At 35.3% G+C, this 27,690-nt stretch overlaps 1 protein-coding gene across 1 annotated transcript in view; it reads right to left on the bottom strand.

The window, feature by feature from the left end:
- The window catches only part of LOC149800500 (DNA-directed RNA polymerase II subunit RPB1-like), a 60,647-nt gene that overhangs the window by 20,757 nt on the left and 12,200 nt on the right, over positions 1 to 27,690 (bottom strand). Inside the window, exons 6-17 of the mRNA XM_089960130.1 lie at positions 23,873 to 24,093; positions 23,167 to 23,299; positions 21,962 to 22,086; positions 20,899 to 21,109; positions 18,435 to 18,644; positions 10,801 to 11,049; positions 9,471 to 9,560; positions 8,696 to 8,824; positions 6,563 to 6,785; positions 5,750 to 5,960; positions 3,950 to 4,200; positions 1,308 to 1,513 (exon numbers count right to left, since the gene is read on the bottom strand). Coding sequence (XP_089816256.1) covers positions 1,308 to 1,513; positions 3,950 to 4,200; positions 5,750 to 5,960; positions 6,563 to 6,785; positions 8,696 to 8,824; positions 9,471 to 9,560; positions 10,801 to 11,049; positions 18,435 to 18,644; positions 20,899 to 21,109; positions 21,962 to 22,086; positions 23,167 to 23,299; positions 23,873 to 24,093 — 2,259 coding nt within the window. The remainder of the gene's footprint in view (positions 1 to 1,307; positions 1,514 to 3,949; positions 4,201 to 5,749; positions 5,961 to 6,562; positions 6,786 to 8,695; positions 8,825 to 9,470; positions 9,561 to 10,800; positions 11,050 to 18,434; positions 18,645 to 20,898; positions 21,110 to 21,961; positions 22,087 to 23,166; positions 23,300 to 23,872; positions 24,094 to 27,690) is intronic.

The raw sequence follows: 27,690 nt of genomic DNA, 5'->3' as shown, positions 1-27,690 counted from the left end.
AAGGGAAAATATTCTCTATGTGTAAGGGATAACTATTAGGATGATTATATTTGCCCGAGTCAAGGACACTGAGTTTACTATGTTCGTTATTATCCTTCTAGAAGGTTATTTTCCATTCGGTAATAGTTTAAAAAAAAAAAGAAAATGCTAATTGTGACCTGAGGTCAAGTAGAGGACTATATAATTGTTTTTCAAGAAATTATTTGTGTTGTGCTTTGAGATCTTAGCAGAATAAATTGTATTGTTGGTGTGTCCAGTAGTTCATCTGGACTGTAATTTATTTATTCAAATTATTTATTCACTGTTAATAAATAGTGCTTTTCAAAAAATAACATTCTTGGAAATACAGACTTGAATTCAAAGTGAAATTTCTAATACTTTATTATTTTACTGTATTATTGTGATCCAACAAAAGACTGTTGGCACATCAAAACTACACCGGACATAACAGGCACATCAACATTTCCAGTGTTGGATTTAATTTGGATTTCCACTAAAGCTTTTTCAGAAGTTTAATCAATAGGACTCATGACTGTAATTCTAAGATTATTTGGGATTTAATTTGCCAATTTAACCGGAATAACTTCAGAATCACAAAAATTATACACACAAGCTTTTCCCCCACAATGATTCTTTAATGTGATTTTTTGAGACGATACATGATCAATTGGTTAAACATTACAGAATACAAATCCCACCAACTTCAGCGTGTGTCTGGTTGTATATATATATATATATATATATATATATATATCTATATATATATATATATGAAATAGCATTTAAATGCACCTCAAAACAAAAATATGTACAACGTACAAATTAAAAGTTCTAACAAATATGATGAAAAATTTCACAATTCATAAAGTACTATAAGGCAATATAAGGAACTGATGTTAAAATTCTGTAAAAGTAAAATATAAACACTGAAAATACTGACTCAAAATTGATTTAATAAACAGTATTCACTGACAAAATCCACGTTATTCTTGAGTGTTATGTCATCATATAGTTGAATAATTGAATTCACATAAATAGCTTTTATTTCAGTGTGCAAGTTGATACATTTGATAAGAACGCATTCCACTTTCAAGGGACACAGGCAGGGTATGTAATCTCACTGAGGTTTACCCACCAGGAGGTATGCACAGGTAGGTGTCTTACACAAGATTAACATAGTATCACCTCAAGTCTGATTTGTTTCATATATGTCGGACGAAATTTTGAAATGATGGGTTACTTGTGGAGTTTACAAAGTAAACAGAGCATGTCAACCTGTAGAGCAATAAATATAGCCTAATCCTTACCTGAGCTTGCTGGAACCTTGTTTCTATTTCTCCCAACAACCATTCAAATGACTCGGCAGACAGACGGAACTCTTCTATGACTCTCTTGGAACACAGGGTAGAGCGAATGAGGATCTTCATTAAAAGGGTTGCATTTTCATTGGCCTGGATACTAAGCCTGTCTTCTCCTGGTACCACCACCAATTTTTTGCACAGCTCCTTGACACCTATGTATCCAGAAAATAGTTTAAACTGCAGTAATATCATTATGCTGAGTTCAGCCAAAGATAGGCAGAGCTGCCAACCTTCCAGACTCGCAATTAGTGAAAAGTGGGATACAAATGAGTGAATTTTGAACACAATTTGTGAAAAATTATATCACACTAACTCCATCCACTCTGATTGTCAGTATTGTATTATATGAAAATCCCAAAATGAAACTAAAACATATTTACACTGATTACATGTACTACTATATTTACTGATATACACAAACTTCATGCTATCTGTCATATGATGCTATGGCAGCCTTGAGCTTCCTCAATCAGGCCATGTTAAATTTGTTTTCAAAACAGTTCAGGCTTCTTGCCTGCTAGTTAATCTTGGTGACTAATTTTTTTTTGCAAATTTTCAGCACCTAAAAAAGACTGCAATTGAGTCTTTCTTCTTTTATAAGTAGATGGAGTATGAAAAGGGTTTCTTGAACTACCATATTTGCTGGTTATAAGTTGATGTTGAGTATAAGTCAAATGTGCAAATATTCCATCTTCATCCATATATAAGTCAATGCTGAGTATAAGACGAGGCCAGACCAATACCTTGGCTTCATCTTTTTCACTTTGTTCCTCACAGCATCACAAATTTTATCCTATCTGTAACTCAGTAACCTTTACAGTCAGCATCAGTAAATGTAAATAAAAGTACCTAATTTGTTTCACACGAAGATTTTTAAATGTATTTTGTGCTTTTAGCTATATATAATGATAACAGGAAAATTAATTGAGTTAGAGATAGGATTAATTTGTGATGCTGTATGGAATAAACTATAATAACTTCCAGTTTCATAAACAGTAAAGGCATCAATGTATGCTATTTCTAATAACCAGCAGGTGGGGGTGGGAGAGAGATGTATTCCCTCACATTTTTCTTCTTGCACTCATGATCAAAATAGAATATGGCTGGCCCAAGATATACATATATATATATATATATATATATATATATATATATATATATATATATATATATTTTCTCTCACCTTATTGCCCCTGTTCATCTGAAGCTTTTGTCAAAAAGAGAAAAACATAACAAATTAAATAGTAAATGTAAACTATGAAAATACATACCATACTCCTTTAGGGTTTGAATATTCACAATAGTTATATTGATATAGATTCCATTTACTAGGTTTAGATCCCAAGAATGACCATTTCACATTATGTCTAATTTTCTTTCCATGTCTTATGGCCTCTCCATTCCCAACAAATAAGATTATCTTTTTTCATTTGCATGTACTCTTCCTGTACTTAGGCAGCAATTATTTTTTTATCTTTGCTCATGCTAGATGTTATTTTAAATTGCTGTCAGTCCTATTGGCAAGTTCAAAAAATGTCAATGGTTGAGAAATTTACACTAGTAGCACCTGGCATTTCCTTTCACTATATGGTACCATATTTATAATACCCATGGTTAGCCTCATTTCTCTATTGGTACCCTCACTAATCTGGTCTGCCAAATCTTGACCTCAAACTCTGGAAAACCTGACTACAGCTTTAGCATACTTAATTAGCATGTACATACCACTAAAAAGCCACGTGATTCGTGACCAATGGAAACAAAAACTAAAACTAGAAGGAATTGCTTACCCAGTGGTATTGTTTAATAATGGAATATGGTACTGCACTTCTGTACGCAAGTATGATCACAATCAAGTGAGTGAACAATATGAGACTACTGTACAATCATACTCTCTCTCATAATGAGGCATAATTTTTATTTTATCATGAGGTGCAGTAAGAAAATTGTGATGTAATATCTGTCTCTTTCATGTCTATTCATCTTCTGACTTTTCAATTATAACACACCCGTATCAAATTTAAACAAGGTATATTACGAACAATGCATATTACTAATACATGCTGTTTTAGCACAATTACATCTGATATAAGTTAATTTTAATACTGACGATCATGTAATTGTTTCAAATCCTATAATTTTTCATACATGAAATGAAATATGGTAGTACACATTTTCCCCGTACTTTTGGAAAATGTTTTCTACACAAAAAATTATGTGACACATGATAAAGCAATTTGGATGATAAAATCCATATACAAGTCGATTTAGAGTACAAGACGAAGCTAAGATTTTCTGTTCAAAAAGTATTGTATTATAGGCCGGCAAATACAGTAATAGCAATGAGCGAGATCTTACTGAAAAAGTAAATAATATTAAAACATGTACTGAAGTTGCACTCAAACTATAACATGATGAAATGATATTCTGCATTTCACAAAATACTTGGGATTAAATTCAGTTTCATTATATGTCAACGCAAGTGATGCTCAGTGGACTAGATGCTGGCGAACTTGGGAACCATTATATATAAGACACTTTTTCAGCCAAAAATAAAACCAGGAAGAACTCAGTAACCGACATCTTACCCTCCACAATCTTGAGTGGATGGATATCAGTTGGCTTATATCTGTCAATCCTGAAGATCTTCCTTGCATTCCAGATCATCCTCTGCAAGTTGCAGGGCAGCACAATCTTGCTGTCACCAGATGGGAAGATCTGACGTAAGGCTTCTCGATCATCCTTCAGCTGATCCCATTCCTTCTCCAGTTCTTGTAATGTGTGATGATCTCCAAGCATGTCCTTGATGATGTCCTCTGTCAGGCATCTCCTTAGTTGTCTAAATGAAAATATTTTACACTCAACTGTATGCCTTTTAAAAAAAGCAATTCGATCACAACTGTTGTTCTGTTTGTACATCTGGGCATAAAAGCAAAGATTTGCTTTTTTCTTTGACAACTGAAACTTTGAGCTGAGTTCAAAATAGATACCAGCTGAAAGTTGTCAATGGGGAAGTGCATGAAAATAATATTCAATATATATATATATATCCATTTCAATTCAGACACTTTGGGATTACAGGCTGCGTGCTTGGTTAATTAAAATTTATGTTCTCCATTTACTAAGACTAATGCACTTTTTCTCAAGAGGTCATCAAAATTAGCAGAATAATTGGGACAACTATTACCGTTGCAAACATGTTAAAAAATGTATACACGATCAGATGGATGGATTTATTGATTGCATTTTTATGGCACATCAGCACTGTTAGGCTATTTAGTGCCATACAAATATGTAGGATCATTTTAAAAATGATAAAAGGTTTCATATCGACCAGAAATATCGAAACCAAATAGTTGAAAGTAAAACGTTAAGATGGTAAGGGTAATATATAAATCTTCCTTATCTACGGGAAATGTAAATGGTGTATGTTGATAAAGACAGATGAAACGTTATTGACAATAAAGAAAGGTATATACAAATGCTCAAGGTAATGGTGTTTGTGTGATTTGGATTTTTAACGTAGCTTTACCGATTTTTCAGTCATATCGCTACAATGTCTGCAGTGTGGCAGTTTATAGTGATGTTTAACTTCTTTCAGGAATTCTATAATACAAGTGATGTTTGTTGTATAAAAATATTCCTTCATGTCATGCACATTGTAATACTGATCGCATGTAGGTTGCAGGTCGAAACACTATCAATAAAGTGCTTAACAGTGAATGGTTCATTGCAAGAACGCACTCTGGTGGGTCTTTGCCTTTTAGTATGTGGAAGTGGGTTATAAAAGTATGACCAATTCTAATTCTTGCAATGACTACCTCCTCCCTAAGGATGGTTCTGTACGAAGAGTCCATTCTCCTAGGGTTGGCTTGATAGCGTGAAGTTTATTATTTGCTGGATCATTATACGATGTCTGCCACTTCTGACATAAAGACTCTTTGATACTAGGTTTAAAATCAGTATACAGTGTTTGAAAATCAGATCGTTCTTCTGATTTTATCAGCGATCTGCTTTTTCATTACTTTTAATACCTATATGGATAGGTAACCCACAGTATATTATATCGTGGGAGGTACTCAGCTCAGTATTTTTGACGAGAATGTTGGTTAGTAATGGGTTCTCCAGTTTTCAATTGTGTAATGACTGTAGTACTGATAGTGAGTAGGATACAAAATCAGTAACTTCCGTCTTTTCTATAAATAATAATAAACCTCAATACTTTTTAGTCAAACAATTGATATTCTGTATTAAAGACTTTTTGTTTTTACTCATGATATCTGAATACATGAGAACTGAATGATTTTTTTTCTTTCTTTGATTATGATTATTCCTTAATTTTTTTAATTATTTTATAAAATATTTTCTTACAGATAAACAGTTCTCACCTCTCATTATTGGCATCAAATTTGAAGTTTTTCTCGAAAGCCCGGTTGGAAGGCTTGAGCGTGGGCATGGTCTGGAACTCTACAAGGACTGCATCAAGCCCATCCTCCCCATAACGTAGCTGAATCAGCTGCTCTACCTGGTTCCTCACTGTCCCATCGTACTTTACCATTACACTCTCCATAGCTTTGATTAGACGACGCTGAATATAGCCTGCAATGGATTGCAAATGGAACTATTTTTCACTAAAACAGCACCAAGTTTACTTTTTCAGATTAATCTTAATTTTCCTTAACATTTACAAAAGGGTCAAATAAATTCACCGTTAAATAAACTTTCACTTATTTTAGAGTGGTTGTGCATCAAGTCTGGACAAATTTGCATCAAGAATAGTTCTGACTCCAGAGGTAGCAATAACCAGTCACTGATGTGCAGAAAACTGAACCAGAAGAATTCCATCCAACAAAGGTTTATAAACATTTCCTTATAACAGTGACAGCATAGGGGATTGAACCAGAAACTGCCCAAGGGCAAAGCAAGCAACTTTTGCAACAGTATCTTGTGGTAGATAAAACTTAAGTCATTTAGGAATAAATCTGGCCTACATGTAATCTGAACAAAAATATTCTCTGGTTGGCTAACTTTGAGTGCTGCATGCGATAACCATATAAATCTTTATGTTTGGTTTGTATATCATACTTTCTGCAAATTTATTTATTTTAAGACATTGACAAAGAATGCAAGGTGGCAATTAAACAAGAAAAACTATGCCAACTGCTGTAATCAACAGAAATTTTCACATCTGTTAACTGTACCTGTTTCTGCAGTCTTTACGGCAGTATCAATCAGACCTTCTCTGCCTCCCATGGCATGGAAGAAGAACTCTGAGGGAGTCAGACCGGCAAGATAGGAGTTCTCCACAAAACCCCTAGATTCTGGACCGTAGTCATCTTTGATAAAGTGAGGGAGTGTTCGGTGACGGAAACCAAACGGAATACGTTTCCCTTCAACGTTTTGTTGACCTACACAGGCAATAACCTAGAGAGGGAGAGAGGAATACAAAAATATCAGTATTTTCCTATTCTAACTGTTCCCATAGATTTATTCTTTTGTCTTTTACACAAAACTTTGTTGTGCATATAATACTATAAAGCTAAAAACTGGTTCTCACAAATCCTAAATCTGCTTCTACCACATCCTTGGCAACCAGCAGCTCACCTAGATGACAAAGTTGACCATTTTACTATGCAGGATTATTCAGTCACACAAGATCAAAAGCCCATGCTTATCCAATATATTTACCAGTTTTATTAAAATGTGCAAGACAGCCTACAAAGAGGTACCAAGCTTGGTCAAATCACCTCATCGGTATGTGCATTATTATTATAGAATCTAAGACCACGATGGCACTTGTGAAGCTGAGGCACAAATCTGACAGAATTCAGTTTCCAGACAGGCAAAAAATGCCAGCCAATCAGATACAAGAGCACCCAATGATCCACATATCTTGCTCATAATCAAATTCATCCAATGTTTTCATGGTATCATGTTTCTAAATTGTGATCAAATTCAAATCCAGTCTCTAAAGTGGTAAAAATTTAAACCTGATCAGACGGAAGATCTCTTCATTAATTTACAAAGGTTTATTTAAGGAAGTTTGATCAAAATTGGGTCAGACATACTGTATCCTAATTTGCAACAACCTCAACCAATCAGAGGCAAGATCAACTCAATAACAAACATGGAATTGCTTATGATTACAGTCATCTGACATCTTGATAGCATAACTGTTCAAAGTGCATTTACCAAATCTGACCAGAAACAAAGTTGGTCATGTACTGAAGTCTGCCAATCAGCTGGAAGATCATTACATTAATTATATGTTGCTTTTAATTGCATTTATCCAAGATCTTGACAATATAAACCTATCTTCCAAGTCTGAGCAAAAAACTAGTAAATTCAGTCCTCCAGTATGGTAACAAGTTCAGTCAATCAGCTGCAATATCATCCCATTATTAACCTCACCAGAAATCTTGATGATATAAGCTTATACTGAAAGTATACTCAGATTTGTATTGTCTAGCATGACAAGCTCAGCAAATCGGATGCAAGATCAACTTGATAATATGCACAGATCACCTTTTTGTTATACAAGAATCTCTATCATTATCCAAGATGCAAAAGGTCTTGATGACAATAATCCATATTACAAATTTAATCCTAACTGGATTAGACATGTGGCCTCCAGTGTAGTAACATGCATGTGTTGACGGATGCAGGATCATACAATAGATTCCCTTGACCTTGTGGGGAGGTAAGCTGAGAAAAATGGATAAATTTTGATCAGACTCTAAATTCTTATTTCTCTGGATCTGCATTTTTCATAATATATGTGACTGGACTTTCTGATTGTGAAAGCAACCACAATTTTTAAATTTCAGTTTCTCATTTATTATATTTTACACAAATGCCAAGAAGGAAAAATATTACACAAGTTCTAACATAGAGGGAAAATAATCCAGTGTAAACTTATTCTGACAATAATATCTATTTGAATGACAAGACAAAACTATGCTAACTGGTGATCAGATGAAAAAGTAAAAAAAATTAAACTGGGTTATAATAAACCCAGGTGAAAAAACTAGTTTTAATAAAACTATGCTAGCTGAATATCAGAGCCAATGAAGATGAGGCAATTAAACTGGGCTATACAAAAACTATGCCAAAGAAATGAGGTAATTAAACTGGGCTATACAAAAACTATGCCAATGAAATGAGGTAATTAAACTGGGCTATACAAAAACTATGCCAATGAAATAAGGTAATTAAACTGGGCTATACAAAAACTATGCCAACCGAAGATAAAAGCAAAAATGGGTCAATATAGTTGAACTTGTAAAAAACAATTACTGATAATTTGTCCAACTGCTTTTGAACTGGACACTAACCTGTGAAATATTAATTTTTGATCCCTTGGACCCTGCCACCACCATGCTTTTGAAGTTGTTGAACTCTGAGAGAGATTTCTGAGCCTTGCTACCAGTCTTGTCACGGGCATCATTGAGAATTCTGTTTACCTGGGAAAAAAGAAAAGAGGAATACACTTTAGAGATTAAGATTTCATACACTAATGATTTCCCTGAAGTTAAAATTTAACTTTGCATATGTTGTGTAACTTTCTGTTGAAGACTAAATGCAGAATTGATCAGCTCTGACATGTTTAAATGAATGCTCCGACTGTAAAGTGGTCCTTGGATAGACATAAAGAAGTAGGCAAACTACAATGAATTAAAAATTCCTTTATAAGACAAACTGAAATGTATGTATCACAGAAATGTTGGCATTCTGGGCATAATGCAGTCTTGCCCATTGCCTGCCAGGAAAATTAGGGACAAAAAGGTAAAAATTATATGGAGAGCTTCAACTTATAGCCAGTCATAATTTGGTCTCCATGAAGCAAAGTGGACAAGTTTTAAAAATTGAAGATCTAGCTGAATTCTGACATAATTTGGCGCATGAATCTAATATAACACAGAAATATTTATGATTGTAAAATGCAAAAACGTTTTTTTTTTATAAAAATATTCAAGATGCTTATAAAGTTTCATATTCAGGCAAAATGCAAGCACACATGTACAGGTCTGGCCACAGTTCTCCACATGATACTTAAATTAAAGTCAACAGAAATATAACTCTTACATTACTTTTAAATGTCAGCCCTACCTGATTTTCAAAAGTCTGCCTGAGTGTGTTACCAGGGGTAGGTTCCAATTCATCATTGTGGGCCTTCTCAATGACATCAATCACATCAAGCTGAAAAATGTAATACATATTTCAATTCATATTGATTACTTTGTATGAAAACAATGTGTTCACTCAAGAGAAATATAAACAGTTTGGGACTGCATGCTTAGAATTAAACAGCTCTGCTTCTTTGAACCCAATTCAAAATTTTATTGGTTTTTAGTCAATTTTGTCGACTACAATCTGTAAATACAATGCTAATCTAGAGCCTGGATTTCATTTACAAAGTAAAATAGCATATGGAATTGAACTAAAGAAACCCATGTTTTCTTGGAAATGGGTCCAATGCAGTTGCTATAAAGAGAAACTGGGAAAGCACATGTAACTCAATGATGGAAAAATGAGCTTTTAAGCTATTCTTACACAACAGGCTTTCTTCTTATAATATTTTTAAATTTTCAAGCTGAGTGGAATTAAAAAGAAGATTATATAAATTAAAAACACAGCTTTTATTACTTTACATTCATTTACTTTTTAGCCACCAGAAAAGCATATACCATACACAGGCAAGAGCATGACGTATAACGGTGAGAGAAAAAAAAAGCGTAATGATCATGCCAAAAGCATAATGGTTGGCATGTATGGAATCTTAAGTATTAAAACAAAAATAAAAATGTTATATCACACTTCATGTTATTTTCTTTTGGCCCATGTCCTAAATATTCATAGCAGCACCATGTTATAAAGAGTGAGACCTGTAAACCTCCCAATTCTGTTGGGAAGATAATAAACCCCAAGTGCTGTGAATGGCACATTATATGCCTGCCTCATTTAATAGTCCCATATTTATGCACTGTAGGTTGACTGGAAATCAATGAACAACGGGTCTCGATGACCTTAACCTTTGATCAAGATATGCAGTCTTTACTTAAATGTCCTGTGCAGAATTCATTATCTTCTTACACTTGTCAAAACTATGACCATTAACCCTTAGACTACAAAGGTTTATTCATTGTCCAAAGTGTAAGTCACCCATGAAGTGTGGTCTTTACTTCAGAACAAAAGATTTTTTCCCCTACAATGATCATGATCTTTGACCGTTCAACTCCAAATATGGCCAGTCTTCGGGTGGGGGCATATAAAAAGCCATCAAGTTTAACAGGTGAAGCAATAAATGGAGTTTACCTGCAAAATATTTGTTTCTTATTTTTCAACAGTACTGAACCCTACAACATTGAAGTCTGTTTATTCAGCAGTAGTATTAAAACTGTGTTATCAATCTCAAAAGAAATTAAAATGTTTGGCACACCTTTGCCTTCTTAATTGTCTCCTGGATATCAATGTAGGTCTGTGGATCGGCGATAGTGTCTCCGATACCTATGCTAGATCCCTCCAAGAGCAGCCAGTTGTTGACCACTGTCTGAATGTTACCATACAGTTCTCCAGCCACTTCATAACCCATTTCCATGTACACGACATGGGCAAGGGAACCTGTGGATGTACCTAGAGTCTTCTTACACAGAATGCCAGACAACAGCACACCATCTTCAATCAACACCTTGAAAATAAAATTATATATTGGCATTAGTTTCAAAGAATTTAACACCACCAAGTGCACCAGTGAAAAATGTCTCAAGGAAAACATGACTTGTGACCCAGTAGCCAATAAACATGGTAGAAATCTGTAATGTCTTCTGGAAAAAAAGGAATAAGTCTATAAAGCTTTCTAACAGTCTGCAAATGGAATTGCTTTTATTTTAAAGTTTTATAACACTGATATATTTAAAATGATGATTTCATATCTCATTGTGGCATGCTGTAGTTGTATGCAATTGTACAAGCATGTAAAGAGGATTTAAAATCACTGTGGCATGCTTTATCTGTATGCAGTTGTACAAACATGTATCAAAGTTATAAATCACTGCGGCATGCTGTATTTGTATACAACTGTACAAACATGTAAAGAGGATTTAAAATCATTGTGGCATGCTGTATTTGTATGCAATTGTACAATCATGTATCAACGACATAAAATCACTGCGGCATGCTGTATTTGTATACAACTGTACAAACATGTAAAGAGGATTTAAAATCATTGTGGCATGCTGCATTTGTATGCAACTGTACAAACATTAAACAAGGATTTAAAATCACTGTGGCATGCTGCATTTGTATGCAACTGTACAAGCATGTAACAAAGATATAAAAACACTGTGGCATGCTGCATTTGTATGCAATTGTACAAACATGTAACATGGTTTATAATCACTGTGGCATGCTGCATTTGTACGCAACTGTACAGGCATGTAACAAAGATATAAAATCACTGTGGCATGCTTTATTTATATGCAAATGTACAAACATGCAACAAGGATTTAAAATGTTCCAACATCATTAATATTAATATGACTTACAAAGTTTTCTTACCTAATGCCCTTTTCTAATCAAAGGAAAATTTTTATAAAAAAATATTTAACAAACTCTGGCTAAATATATTGTAAGGCCCTTTTTGGTCCCTAAGGGTGCTACATATTTTTGTACATAGGAACTGACAGTGTTATGAAAGAAAAGGTCAAAAGCTTGGGGTTGGGGCGATGGAAGAGGGGTTATATCATCAACATAAAATCGAGAACAATTTGACGATGTTTAATGAATTGTGAAAATAAATAAATAATAAATAAGAGCTATAGTTATTGTGTACAACCAGATTATGTAATTCTAATATGACAAACTGGAAGGGGGGGGGGGGGCTGTCAGGTGTGGTGGGAGACAACTGTTACAATCTATTTTTGTTGGAATAAATATATTATTCTTGTTTGTTCGATATTGTAAAACGTGCTATTTATAAAGATCCAAAATGCACTAACTTGACACTTTGCTGTTTCTTTTTGTCACTTTGTATTTTGGCGCCGACTGTACTCGTCAGTTGTCTGACCAACAATGACAGCGCTCCCCTATTTATAACCTTCCCCCAGACACCACATGACACAATTCAACCAATCGATGCATGCAAGGCAACCCATGCAACCAATCAGTGTCTTGTATGGTGTGCCATGCATTGCATTGTAAACAATACAGTTTTGCATGGTATACCATGTCAACATTACAAGTACATAATTGACATAACAAGAAGTATTTCAATACTGTATGACTTCTCTATGAAATGAATAAGAACATTTTATGAGATCAAGTTTATGTGAAATTAAACTTTATGATGATAACTTAAGTCTTGAATAATTGAATCGATTCATGTAGACGCAGGTTCTGCACTTGATGCAGACGACCGGTACTGTCACATCAAAACACGAAATGCATACATCGGTACAACTGTATTGCAATGAGGTTATCACTAAAACATACAAATTACCTTCTTACAGTACCCTACTATCATTAGAGAGAATAACTGCGAATGCGAAAGTATAGAATCTCTAAATACGAAACACTCATGCTAATCCAAAATGGCGGACATCGTGATACAAGGAAATACATGGACTTTTCTAGTCATGATTTTGCAGGTATTTTACATAGCTTACAAATAGCTAATAGCATAAGAGCATACTATTTGTAGCAGATAAGCTGAACAGTACACTCTGAAAACTTTATGACAGACTTTCAAGGATTTTTTACCGAAAGAACCTCTACCTCGAAAATAGGTTACACATGTTAAGATCGGTTGCCAGGATTAGCTGCTAGTTTGACAGTCGATAGACATTAGAGATAAATATAATTGCTATGCTTTGTAAGTGAACATTCTAATTCATATTCATATTCACCATATTTATAGAAACAAACTTAATAGAAGCAAAGACTGAAAATATTATCCAAGTCATTGTGACTCAAACCATGGTCATTACAATATTAAGGATTTTATGTTTGTTATCTTTATCTTTTGTTCTATAAACCTTTGATCTTTATTTTGTTGAATTAGATGTTTACATTAATTGGTCAGGTTTTTGATCATAAGAACTTGGCAATTTTTTTTATCTTTCACATTTTACCAAGTAACATGTAAATGTCACTATGTAGACATCACTGTGCTGATGTGCTTTAAATCCCCACACATAAATTTATACAGGACCAAGGAAATTAAAATGGTTCCTGGTAACCCTAACTACAATATTTTAATGTCCACTATCCTACTGCCCATCAACAAAAAACATAAAAATGGTACCAATAATGCCATATTTTAATGTCCACTATCCTACTGCCATCAACACAAAACAAAAAAAATGGAACCAATGCCATATTTTAATGTCCCCTATCCTACTGCCATCAACACAAAACAAAAAAAAATGGAACCAATGCCATATTTTAATGTCCACTATCCTACTGCCATCAACATAAAACATAAAAAAATGGTACCAATAATGCCATATTTTAATGTCCACTTTCCTACTGCCATCAACACAAAACATAAAAATGGTACCAATAATGCCATATTTTTATGTCTACTATCATACTGCCCATCAACACAAAACAAAAAAAATGGAACCAATAATGCCATATTTTAATGTCCACTATCCTACTGCCATCAACACAAAACATAAAAATGGTACCAATAATGCCATATTTTAATGTCCACTATCCTACTGCCATCAACACAAAACATAAAAATGATACCAATAATGCCATATTTTAATATCCACTATCCTACTGCCATCAACACAAAACAAAAATGGTACCAATAATGCCATATTTTTATGTCCACTATCCTATTGCCCATCAACACAAAACATAAAAATGGTACCATTAATGCCATATTTTTGTCTACTATCCTACTGCCATCAACACAAAACAAAAATGGTACCAATAATGCCATATTTTTATGTCTACTTTCCTACTGCCATCAACATAAAACATAAAAATGGTACCAATAATGCCATACTTTTATGTCCACTATCCTATCGCTCATCAACACAAAACATAAAAAATGGTACCAATAATGCCATATTTTAACATTTATACCAGTAGCTTCTGATTAGAAAATGCAACATGAAGAAACATAAGCTGGCTTAAAAAAATAAAAATTAGTACCGATCTTCATATCCTATTTTTCCCCAACCATTCCAGAACCACACTTTACTTTGTTCCCTCCTTTCAAAAATAGAAGGATGGGAGTAAATAGATGCATGCTGAGATAGGCTGATGGGGATCATCACATTCATTAGCTCCTCAGTGCAAGGGGCTTTTGTAATTTCAGGTGATAGCATTGTTACTTTCTGGATCCTGTCAGTTGTTTCTATGATGAAAAAGCACTGCCAACCCCCCCCCCTTGATTCTGAGAAATTTCTTGTCCAAATCACTGATCAAATTATTCCAATCAGTTACAGACCAATCTCAGAGTATAAACTTTACTAAATACTTGCTGCCGCCTATGGAAGCTGACATGGCTCCGTCTGACCACCGCTTAAACAAAGTTGAGACAAAAGTAGTGTGTTGTATTGGAAAGGCAACAGCTTGAATTCTTCTCTGCTGAACCACCAGGATCCCCTTCTATACCAATATCAGAAAACCCATTGCAAACAGGCTGCCTCTATTAGTGACCTCTTACAACAATTAGGACACAGCAGGCCCATTTTACACCTGTAAACCCACATCCTCTTACATCATACAGAAGGACACATTAGGCCAATTTTACACATGTAAACCCACATCCTCTTACATCATACAGGGGGACACATTAGGTCTCTTTTACACCTGTAAGCACACAGCCTCTAATAAAATGCAGAAGAACACATTGGGCCTATTCTACATCTAAAGCTCACAGCCTCTAATAAAATGCAGAAGAACACATTGGGTGTATTCTACATCTAAAGCCCACAGCCTCTAATAAAATGCAGAAGAACACATTGGGCCTATTCTACATCTAAAGCCCACACCCTCTAATAAAATGCAGAAGAACACATTGGGCCTATTCTACGTCTAAAAGCCCACAGCCTCTAATAAAATGCAGCAGGACATGTTGCATCTATTCTACACCTGTAAGTCCACAAAGCCTCGTCAAATTTAGGAGGATACAATGGACCAAAACAACAGCCATCAGCTTGCAGGGGATTAAGAAATACATGAGCTAAGATCTGAGTGGAGTCTTCAGAGAAAAATATTAGAGTGATTAACATTTGATCCTCAGCATCTCTCAGTAAAAGTTTGTCATCATCAGACTCCATTAGTTTTAGCACATTCTGGTGAATCATCTAGTGTTTGCTTTTTAGTGTTTTCCAGGAACTGAATAACAATAATTCACCATAATTGCAGGGGTTAATCTAGGCTGCAGGATTGTGGGAGTCATGCTAATTCTAAACTTAAACTGCACTGAATAAGAAACCAAACAAGTGATTTCTGTGCAAAAATAATGTGTATTTTACAACTCCTCTTTATTTTCAGGTAATTAACCACATTTCTTTTTCAGATGAAAGAGGAAATCTAGGACCTTAAATTCTGAATTATAGAACAGACATTGCCTATGCTCCACACCAACCTCCAAGTTAAAAAAGGGGTCGGAGTATAAACCCTACTAAATGAACTGCTTAGTAGATGTCACCATCTCATGCCATGTCCTTTGAAAGGTTACAAACATTACACTATAGATTTCCCTTAGATGCCAAGATTTAAACAAAATGGAGACATAAAGAAAGTGATGTAAACCCCTGAAGTTTGGAAGGACCACAATGGGCCCTTCTGACCACCTGTTTAGTTGAGACAAAAGCAGCTTGTTATACAGGAGAGGCAACAACCTAACTCTTCTCTGCCCAACCATCAGGATCCCCTCCCATGTCAACATTAGAAAACCCATTGGGAAAGGCTACCAAAATTAGTTACCACTTACAAAATACAGGAGAATACATTGGGCCTATTCAACACCTGTAAACCCATAGCCTCTAACAACACACAGGACACATCAGGCCTGTTCTACACCTGAGCCCACAGCCTCATGTGACACAACAGGACATATTGGGTCTATTCTACACCTGTAAGCCCACAAAGCCTCTTACGACACACAGGAGGATACATTGGGCTTGATCTACAGCTATGAGCCAGCAGGGGATTAAGGAATGTTTGAGCTAGGAATAAAGTAGAGTCTTCAGAGAAAAATATTAGAGTGATTAACATTTGATCCTCAGCATCTCTCAGTAAAAGTTTGTCATCATCAGACTCCTTTAGCTTTAGCACATTCTGGCGAATCATCTAGTGTTTGCTTTTTAGTGTTTTCCAGGAACTGAATAACAATAATTCACCATAATTGCAGGGGCTAATCTAGGCTGCAGGATTGTGGGAGTCATGCTAATTCTAAACTTAAACTGCACTGAACAAGAAACCAAACAAGTGATTCCTGTGCAAAAATAATGTGTCTTTTACAACTCTTTATTTTCAGGTAATTAACCGCATTTCTTTTTTCAGATGAAAGAGGAAATCTAGGACCATAAATTCTGAATTATAGAACAGACATCGCCTATGCTCCACACCAACCTCCAAGTTAAAAAAGGGGTCGGAGTATAAACCCTACTAAATGAACCGCTTAGTAGATGTCACCATCTCATGCCATGTCCTTTGAAAGGTTACAAACATTACACTATAGATGTCCCATAGATGCCAAGATTTAAACAAAATGGAGACATAAAGAAAGTGATATAAACCCCTGAAGTTTGGAAGGACCACAATGGGCCCTTCTGACCACCTGTTTAGTTGAGACCAAAGCAGCTTGTTATATTGGAGAGGCAACAACCTCAACTCTTCTCTGCCCAACCATCAGGATCCCCTCCCATGTCAACATCAGAAAACCCATTTGGAAAGGCTACCAAAATTAGTTACCAATTACAACGTACAGGAGAATGCACTGGGTCTATTAAACACCTGTAAAGCTGCATCCTCTTACAACGGGTCTATTCAACAGATGTAAACCCATAGCCTCTAACAACACACAGTACACATCAGGCCTGTTCTACACCTGTGCCCACAGCCTCTTGTGACACACAACAGGACATATTGGGCCTATTCTACACCTGTAAGCCCACAGTCTCTTACAACACACAGGAGGATACATTGGGTTTGATCTACAGACACGAGCCTGCAGGTGGTTAAGGAATGTGTGAGCTATGAACTGAGTGGAGTCTTCAGAGAAAAATATTAGAGTGATTAACATTTGATCCTCAGCATCTCTCAGTAAAAGTTTGTCATCATCAGACTCCATTAGCTTTAGCACACTCAACATGATCTTCTGACTGATGATTCCATCTTTGCAGGGTGGGTACAATTTTCAACATGCCCAGATTAAGATTACTGTTGTGTTCATCTAGATCTGGTAAAACACGTACGACCTCACTGCAGTCCAAAAAATAAGCCAATGCTGCCACTACAGAACAAAGCAATTTAAATCTTAAACAATTAAACGATGCAGAAACATTTTTAAAAAGTTGCTATAATGGCAGGAGAATCTAATCTGGCCATCTATATCGTCTGTATCAAATTTGATTTGACTACCTGGAATGTTTTTTATATGAACTGTGTCATCACAAGTTTCTTTAAAAAAAAATGAAGTCTAAACAGTTAAAAAAAAATCAAACAACAACCATACTTTAACAATTTAAAAACTTGTATTCATCTGAAAATCTAACCAGGCCAGTGACTTTAGCCATGTAATGCCATAAATAAATAAAAAGCTTAAGAGTACCATGGTTGGTAGGCAGTCTTAATCTTGACTTCTCAGCCAAGAAATATATATATATATATATATATATATATATATATATATATATATATGATAACTTTTGCAAAGATAGGTTGAACACAGCGACCTCTATAAATTGTATCCGATAAAACTCTTTCAAAATTTCAACAATATGGAATGCAAATGTGTGGCAAAATATTGTAACAACTCCACAAAATCTTGAATGAATAATATCTATCTATTGTTCTGTTTGGATTACAGGACAATTAACTACATACCTTGGTGTCTCCAGGTGAGATCCATTTGTATGGCCCCTTGTCCTCTTCATCAGGGTGAGTACTGTGAGTTCGGACACAGTTTACACGACCTGGGATGATCAGAGAGAAGAGCTGTTTTCCTGTCCAGAGAGCCTTGGGCTTCAAAATGGCTGGCTGAGGCATCCTACCATCCCACAACGGCAAAAACATCAGTAAGTTCATCATCTCACCCTAATTGGAGTAAAATAAACACTTTGATGTTAAACAGCATACCTAAATGAAATCAGATCTTCATTGCAGTGCCATTTTTAATTTTCATTAAATCAGATCTTCACTGCAGTGCCATTTTTAATTTTAATTATATCAGATCTTCATTGCAGCATCATTTTTAATTTTCATTAAAGCCATGCATTTATAATGCAGCAATATTTTTTATTCAATGGTACAAAGGTCTCTGCAGAGACTTTAAAACCAAACCTAATATGCAACAGATAAGATTCCTTAAAATTTATAATTTTTTTCAAAGAGCTGATCAAATATTTTCTTCATAAAGTTGTCCTGGAAAAGATAAATTGTCTTGCAGAGTTTCTCAGTTATCCATGGATAGAGAAAAAAAAATGATTCAGTACAATCCAGTCGATTGCATGGTATCTTCTACGTGTTTTAGATGCAAACACTACCACTACAGCATTACAGAATAAACAATAATTTTACATAAAATATTCCTTGATGACTTATTATAACATTCAAGAGCTAATTCCTAAAGACAAGCAATTATCGTCAGCACACCTCCCACTTGATAACCCACATGTAACGTGAGGTCAGGTGAGGATCTAATTAATTTTGCTAGAAAATACTAGAAGAAACAACAACTATTTGTTGAATGTGAAGATAATCATGATCACTAAATGAACCATGGTATAATGCTCATTTAATCTTAAAAAATGTCACTCAATGCACGGAAATTTAGAATCAACATCATGAAATCTGCATATTTTAAAAGGAATTCAAATATTGTTACATTTTCTTGCAAACAAATATTTTCATAATAAATTTAATATCAACATAAAACAAAAATACTGATTAACAATGTTGTTAGTAATGTCTTCTGGTGTAAATAATTTAAGAAATAAATACTAATTAAACAAATCTGTTTCAATGTGATCACCCTAGTGTGAATAACCTTTTGTCTTTAAATGTGAAGTGTCAATTGACAATCACAATGATGCCCATGAGAAACCAAGTATCAAGTATGTTTCAAGTTCCAACTTGCAGAAATGTTGGTTGCAATCTTACAATCAATTAAAAGCAGACATGCACTTTTATTAATCTTTTGTATCAAATAAACTAAAGGGATTTTTAAAAGGCATCCAAATCCTACCTGCACAACTAAAGGCCACGGTTGCATGTTAATTCAACCCATTTCACTTAACTGCTGAAGACTGTAAAGTACATGTCATGTAATTAAAATACCTAACATTAATCAGTTGTTTATTATAGCCATCAGCAAATGTGGTCAAAAATAGCAAGGGAACCAAGTAAAAGGTGTACTAGATGAACATAAAGCCTCCAAAGTTTATAGTCAACTTAAAATTCAGTTCCAAACAACTGTCTTCAATGTTTCTGTTTCTCTAAACATTGGAATTGAAAATAAATTGTAAAATCTGAAGGGTTTATATTTTTAAGTCTTTTCAAGCTTTTAATTTTTTTTTGAGGTTCAAGACAAAAATTATCTACAAAATCATCTCCATGATGAGCGTAACATTTATAGAAAATCTCATAAAATATGCTAAGAGTTTGATGCTATATAAAATAAAGCAAAAATCAGTACATAATAAAATAACAAATATCTGAAAGTGCTAAGAAATTTCCACTAAAATGTTCTCTTGCACACTGCCCAGCATAATTTGTGTGTTTTCTCGAGCACTAGTTTCAGTAGCATGGCCTGATAAGGGCCCTTCATGCATTGTCTAACATGATTATATGGTCAAGTAATATTCAATTTTGATGCAACATTTTTTTTTCTTCTTGATAATCAAATGCATGAAGTTTAATGGTAAAAAGTGCTAGGGTCGGCAACGAATAACAGGGACAGTCAGCAGACTGGACAGATATACCTTTTGTGGCCTAACCAGAAATACAAAATGTTAAATTTCTAGTTTACTGTGTCTGCATTACAAGTCAAACCTGTCTTAGCTGAAATCTGTTTATAAAGGGAGCTTGTTAAAAGAAGACAAAAAAAAAAAATATTTAAAAAAATCATTTCCTCTGCATATAAATCTTTATACAAGGACACTAATGCTTAAAGGACAAGTGTTTGGTTTTAATGTAATACCAAAATGTAACAAAAATTTGGAGAAAACTATGCTTCTGTATTTTTTATATCTAAATAAATGTATTACCTGAATGCTAGAAGTTTCCATTATACTCACCAAGGTGGGTTAAGAGCTAGAATAATTACCTAAGAGTAATTTTAATGACTTACTCGATCCAAAAAGACGTCTCTTTTGGTCATCTTCCTGACAGCCGTCAATGTATCTTGCACAATACCCATAACAGGCCTGTTGGCCTGTGGGGTGATAATCATTCTGGGAACTATGGCCAAGTTGGATATCTCTGCCCTCGTCTCAAGAGATTGGGCCAGGTGAAGGTTCATCTCATCTCCGTCAAAGTCAGCATTGTATGGAGTTGTCACACTGGAATCAGCAAATGATAATCGGTACTGCTTGCATTGTACATGGCCTTTATGGGTGCCATGCCCAAATATCAATATTTAGCACATCTCACAGCCAATGATGTTATAGATATTGCTACACACAAAATAAAGAGAAAAAATAGGCAAACAACTAATAAATTATTCATGGCCAATGAAGATTTAAATGAATACTTACAAGGTGAATACAGTTTTTAATGCATTCTCCACCTTCATTTGTTGTTGCTGCTTTGGAGTTTAATGCCATTTCTCAGTGCAAGATAAGCTATACATGGCAGTTAATTATAGTTAATTATAACTGGAGGAAAAATAATCTAGGAAAATACCTGTAAAAACCACGGGAAGCTGCTGGCAAGATTTCTCACATCCCCACACTGGCCGAGCCCAAGACTCTAACATACATGCATAGAGGTGATGTATGACAATGATAGATAAAAGCGAGCGTTTTAGACCACTTGGCTACCCAGGTCCTTGTTTTCAGGTTTAGTTGTTGTTGTTGTGGGGTTTAACGCCATTTTTCAGCACGATAGGCTATACATGGCGGCCAGTATTAATGGTGGAGGAAGAACCCGGAAAACCCCGGAAAGAACCACCGACCCACGAGAAGCTACTGGCAAGCTTTCTCACATGCCCACATTGGCTGAATCTTAGACTCGAACCGCCACAGACAGAGGTGAGATGGCAGTGATCCGTAACGAAGAGCGCTTTAGACCACTCGGCCACTCGGGGCCCCTTCAGGTTTAGTAATGATAGGTGTATCTTAATGGCAAACATAACCAATGCACTGATACATTAGTGAATTGTTTCATTTTAATGGGATTATATGGCAAGTTACCTCAAATTTAGCCTGAAAGTTGACCAGGGCAGGATTTTAACTCTGTGACACATCATGGACATCTTGTGAAGTGTAGGCTGTCTGTTGAAAACCACAAAGTCATTGTCTTGCATATGTCTCTCCACCTGTTAATTTTGTACAAAAGAGAGTTGAAATTAATTATGTGAGTGAGCAGTCTGGCTAGATAAAATGAGAACCAAATAGTACACATTGACCCCATATCAACAGCCTCTTTCATACTTTAGTGCACCTTACTTTAGCCCTCCACAAACTCTGGTCAAGAAACATGGTCTACAATTAATTATGTGGAAAAACATTTTTCTACTTTTCACATGTGACCCTGACCTTTTGACCCAAAACTCATTAAGCTTTTCATACCCAATGTGTCAAGTCATCCTTAAACTTTGTTGAAGGTACAAGGTCAACAATTTCAAGTGTTTCTTTTAGTCAGCGGCTTTATCTTCGACATTTTGAATCCAAAAAGGTTTCTTCCTTTACCCATGTGCAAGTCATTTAAAACTTTTCATCAAGCATATTCAGGTTGGATGGACTTATCAACAGACAACATGCTAATATGATACTCAACCCTACAGTGTGATTAGACAAGTTCTAAGTAGCAAACATTTTTGACCGAGTAGCATTGTTTTGATTTGCAACTGTGGAAATTAGTTGGAAAATTTTTCCTTTATCTGAAATGAGGCCCTGGCAAACACTGGCTTAAAATGTAACAATAAATAAGGTGTCTTGGGTTGAAATACAAAGATAATCTGAAGCCTTTATGTACAAATTGCTATGTTGTTTAAATGTGTTTCTACTCTGTGCATCTTCATCTGGACTTGATGTTGCATTGACATTTTCTGCATGAAAGAAATTCTGGTGAAAAAGTTATGCGACCATTTTATTAAAATAATGTTTAGTATCAACACTAATATCTAATAGGAGATAATTCTTATTTACAGGTTTACAATCCATGAAAGTCACACTGAAAAAATGGACGAATTAATTGCCTAGGATTGTGAATAGCCTATAAATACTGAACTGCAGAAATTCAGTGCATGTAACATGGATTCAAGTCTCTAAAAATTACACCAATCAAAATGATTTTCAGATCCAAAAGACCTGAAATTTGTTCGACATGAAGGTACACTTTAAAAATGATATAATAAATTTTAAATCTTGGTGGCAACATGTGCAGAAAATGTTACCTTGTATCCAATTTGCAGATGCAGATCACTTGGTTTGGGATGGAATCGCAGATCTATTCTCTCTCCGTTCTCTCGAACTATGTACTTTGCCCCTGGATACTGGTTGGTGCCTCTTTGTACCAACTGCTGCATTCTGTAATAAATACAAGTATAAAGGTCTCTGTCTCAGACCACCTTACACAATATCAATCAATTTTTTTACCAGTTGTGACCTCAATAAAGAGGTACCAATGCAATGACATTTCAGTCCAATATCAAACTTACCAGCTACAAAAATCATGTATAAAAACTGAGATGACACAGATGGCTGTGCCTTAACATGCCAAGACATTTCACCTTTTCAGCATAGGTTTTGGATTCAAAAGCTGTGGAAGATGCCAAGTAACAACGAACCTTGAAAAACAGCGCATCATTTTTAGGCATAAAAAACTGTGTTCCCATATAAATTCAGGTATCACAACAAGTTAGACCAAAGTCAATCCACTAGATATTACTACTATACTTCACGGTCATTGAACATGGAAGATTGATATTGATTTAGGGAGTAGAAAGCAATTTGTCAAGAATCTATTCTACACAACATTTAACACATGAGTGTTACTTGTTCTCTGCTCTCCACTAATTAATTCTTGTTCCAATGATAAACTGCATTCTGCAAATAATATATCACATAACATGTACAGCAGTACCCAACACTTTTATATACCTGTCTATGTTAAATGGAGTCACCATCTCTGGAAATGTCATGTTTTGTGCAATAGTTCTGGGTACACCAACTTGGTCAATCCTGAGGTTGGGATCTGGGGTGATGACAGTACGAGCAGAGAAGTCCACTCTTTTTCCCATCAGGTTGCCTCGCACTCGGCCTTCTTTTCCCTTAAGCCTCTGTTTGATGGACTTGAGAGGTCGCCCTGACTTTTGCACAGCCTGTCAAAGGAGACCAAACAGTTTGATCAGAAGCATCATCTACATGCATACTGGTCTCTTTTTAATTACATTAAAAACACTTCAGCTGTACTAAATAGCTTTGATTTTATATCAAAGGCTGTTAAGAGCTGTTCTATTTAAAGTGTTTTGGTCTTCTGATTTGTATACTGGGTGTTACACTGAAAAATCTTTGCTTCACCAAACCCAACTGTTCATCTGGCCTTCCGCGATTATTCTACTAACAAGAGTCCCTACTGACCAAAGAGAATCTCAAGGAATTCAAAACAAGACAATTCTTCCTATAAAATGCCAGGTGTTGAAACCATCTTGGATAGTCTTCAGCAATTGCAATATTTAAATATTAGCTGTTATGAATGTCATTTTAATTCAGGACCAACAAGACACCACCAGAAACCACATGCTGATATAACTTTTGTTATGGAGAAGTAACAATAATAAAGACTTTCAAAATGGCTCCCATGGTGGTCATCTTGGATATCAGAATGGCACCATTTCCATTTAGGAAAAACTAGACTTCGTAAGAAGTCTTTGGTGAAAGCATAATATCAATATGGTATCTAGTAGCCACAACAAGATTTTCTAGATGACCACTGTAGCGACCACATTGGAAGTCAGATTTGCATCATTTTCATGGATAAACAAATAGATTTGACAAGCTGTTCTGTGAAAAACCCATGCTGATATTACTGTGATTCAGGAGTAGTTATAACAAGATTTTCAAGATGGCAGTTGTGATGCCCACGTCAGATGTACAAGTTAAGGATCAATTTGATGGCAATATTACTTTTCGTTCAAGCAGTAACAAGATTTTGGACTTCAGATTGGCACCATTTTAATTTAGGCCCATCTAGATATGTAGCAATAACAAGATCTTCTACAAGGGCTATACAGGACATCAGATATGCACCATTTTTATTTAGGACCAACTAACTACATAATTCTGGTAAAACTGCAAGTTGATACAACTTTCCAATCGGAAGGAGTAGCAGTAACATAAAGTCTTTGGTGAAAACCACAAGCTGATGGACCCTTCCATTCAGAAGGAGTATGCAATAAGATGCTTCACATGGCAGCTATATTTGACGTCAAAGTGGTACCCACTTCATTCTGGACCAACTAGACCAGGGGATGAATGCGTGTTTCAAGTTTCAAGATGTACTGACATGTCAATTCAAACAACAGGTCTTTACCTAAACAATGCCTTTGAAATGAATGCTTAATCTGTATGCTAATATGCTCAAGTGATCTCTTAAGAAAATGATATTTGATTAGGGCTATTCCATTTAAACATACCACTACCCCACGGACGGCAAAATAAAAAAAACTTCCATGCATGGTCATCAACAAACAATAACCACTTCTGTGCCATGTCATATCAAAAGATGCTTGGGCATGGGTGTCCAAAATTCACTGCTATGACTGGTGGTGGTAGGAAATAAATCACTTCTATGGGCGGTCTATGTGCCTACCCCACCCCCCACCCCGGGGTATGTTTAAATGGAATAGGCCTTAGGAAACATCAGGCTGACACCATGAAAAGTAGGTGACTGTTCTGTTACAGAGGAAAATTCAATGAAGGAAACTTGAATATATATATATATATATATATATATATATATATATATATATATATATACACACACACACACACACATATAAATATATATATACACACACACGTATATATAAAATACAAATTGTATGGTGAATAACAGTCCTTTCAAGTGCACTGGATCCAGCAAGGGATTACATGTGTCAGGAATTGATTAAGATAAATGCAATAATCTGACAACCAACAGTGCAAAACTAGGATGTAACTACTAAGATTCTTTTTCTTTCCTGGTTTCGAAACTACAGTTGAGGTTGTAAGCAATTGCAATAAGTGTTATATCACTGAAAGTGTGGCCAGGGGAAGAGAAGTTTTCTGCAAACGGGCTTCTGATCATCTTCTTTGTCATCCAAGCAGATCTATGAATGTTGATCCTTTTGTGTAGCTTTTCAGTTTCTCCGACATACTGAAGGCTAAAGATCTTACATGTGGTGAAATAAATGACATTCTCTGTTTTGCGCATTTTGTTTGGACCATGTATGTTTAGCTTTTCTCTAGTCACCCAGTCACATTATCTTGACACAAGGCCGACCAGTCATAACACTAATCCCTTAATGGTGAGAGCCAAGCGAAGCAGCTGTTAGTGCCATTTTTATAAGTCTTAGGTATGACTCAGCCTGGGATCGAACCCATGACCTCCCGCATATGAGGCAGACGCTCTAACCACTAGGCCACCAAGAGTTTTAGGACAAGCTCCAGGATTTGGACTAGGAAGTGCGTGGGTGGATTATCTACATTTCTTGCTTCCCATACAAGCATGTATCCCTTCGTTGTGCAGTATGTTAGTATACCATGATGTGGGTGACATCGATGGAAAACAAGCAATGTATCTGGCAGTAATGGCTTCATATATATATATATATATATATATATATATATATATATATATATATATATATATATATATATATATTCACACATACATATGTGTATGTGTGACAATATTAGTGACAGTTTGTATTAAGTAATAATACTATCTACAAATTACTATACTTAAGTTGGCCCAGCTGTCCTTATAGTGAACTCTACTAACCCAAAGTAAATGTGGCAAAATTAGTGGTAACGATAAAGAAAGGAAATGTAGCAATGCAAAATAGTATCCTCAGAAAAAAATTACAGTGTTTAACTACTATCACTGCACATCAAACTATTAATTTTGCATCACAGGATACTGTCTCTGTAGTAGAAGGCAAGCCAAACAAATATGCAGAGTACACCTATTATTTTTGTATCACAGTATTCTCTGTAGGGAGAGAAAGTCAATAAAAAATGTCAGTTGCCTCTATTACTATTTACACATTACTTTTCATAAATATTTTTTTATGAGGCTAAGATCAATCGACAAGGGACAATCTGATTTGACATTTATGATATTCTACAGTCTATTACTTGTGAGTTGTTCAACACAGGAATGAGAATGCTCCAATATCAAGCATGGAAATTTTTCCAAAATGAAAACCATCATCAGATGCTCCAAGCAACAGACGATACAGACCTACCTTTAATATTTACTTCCAGTTCTAAATAAAGCATTCTGAAATTAAGTGTTTCAAAGGTAGAATGCAAAGGGAAATAACTCAAGTATTTCTTAAGGCTACTCCAATGCATTAACAAGACCAACGAGTCTGGAATAAAATTTTTCCCCCCCATAAAACAGTCACGGTAGTTCAGATTGGTTGTGTTACTTGAGAAAGACACTTGGCTAAGCTCCCATTTCCACAGCAAGATATGTGTGTGTGATTTGGATTTTTAACGCAGCTTTAACAATTTTTCAGCCATATTGCAACGATGTCTGCAGTATGACAGTTTGTAGTGATGTCTAGCACTTGGGCATCATGCAGCAGACATGTGGCAAGATGTCCCACCCAGTCACATTATCCTGACACCAGGATGACCAGTCCTGACACTAACCTCTTAGTGCTGAGTGCCAAGCAAGGCATCTGTTAGTACCAGTTTTGTAAGTCTTT

The sequence above is a fragment of the Sinohyriopsis cumingii genome, chromosome 5 (assembly GCF_028554795.1).
Source record: "Sinohyriopsis cumingii isolate HCF-2022 chromosome 5, ASM2855479v2, whole genome shotgun sequence".
Lineage (NCBI taxonomy): Eukaryota > Metazoa > Mollusca > Bivalvia > Unionida > Unionidae > Sinohyriopsis > Sinohyriopsis cumingii.
This window is presented reverse-complemented; position numbering and strand designations above follow the sequence as displayed.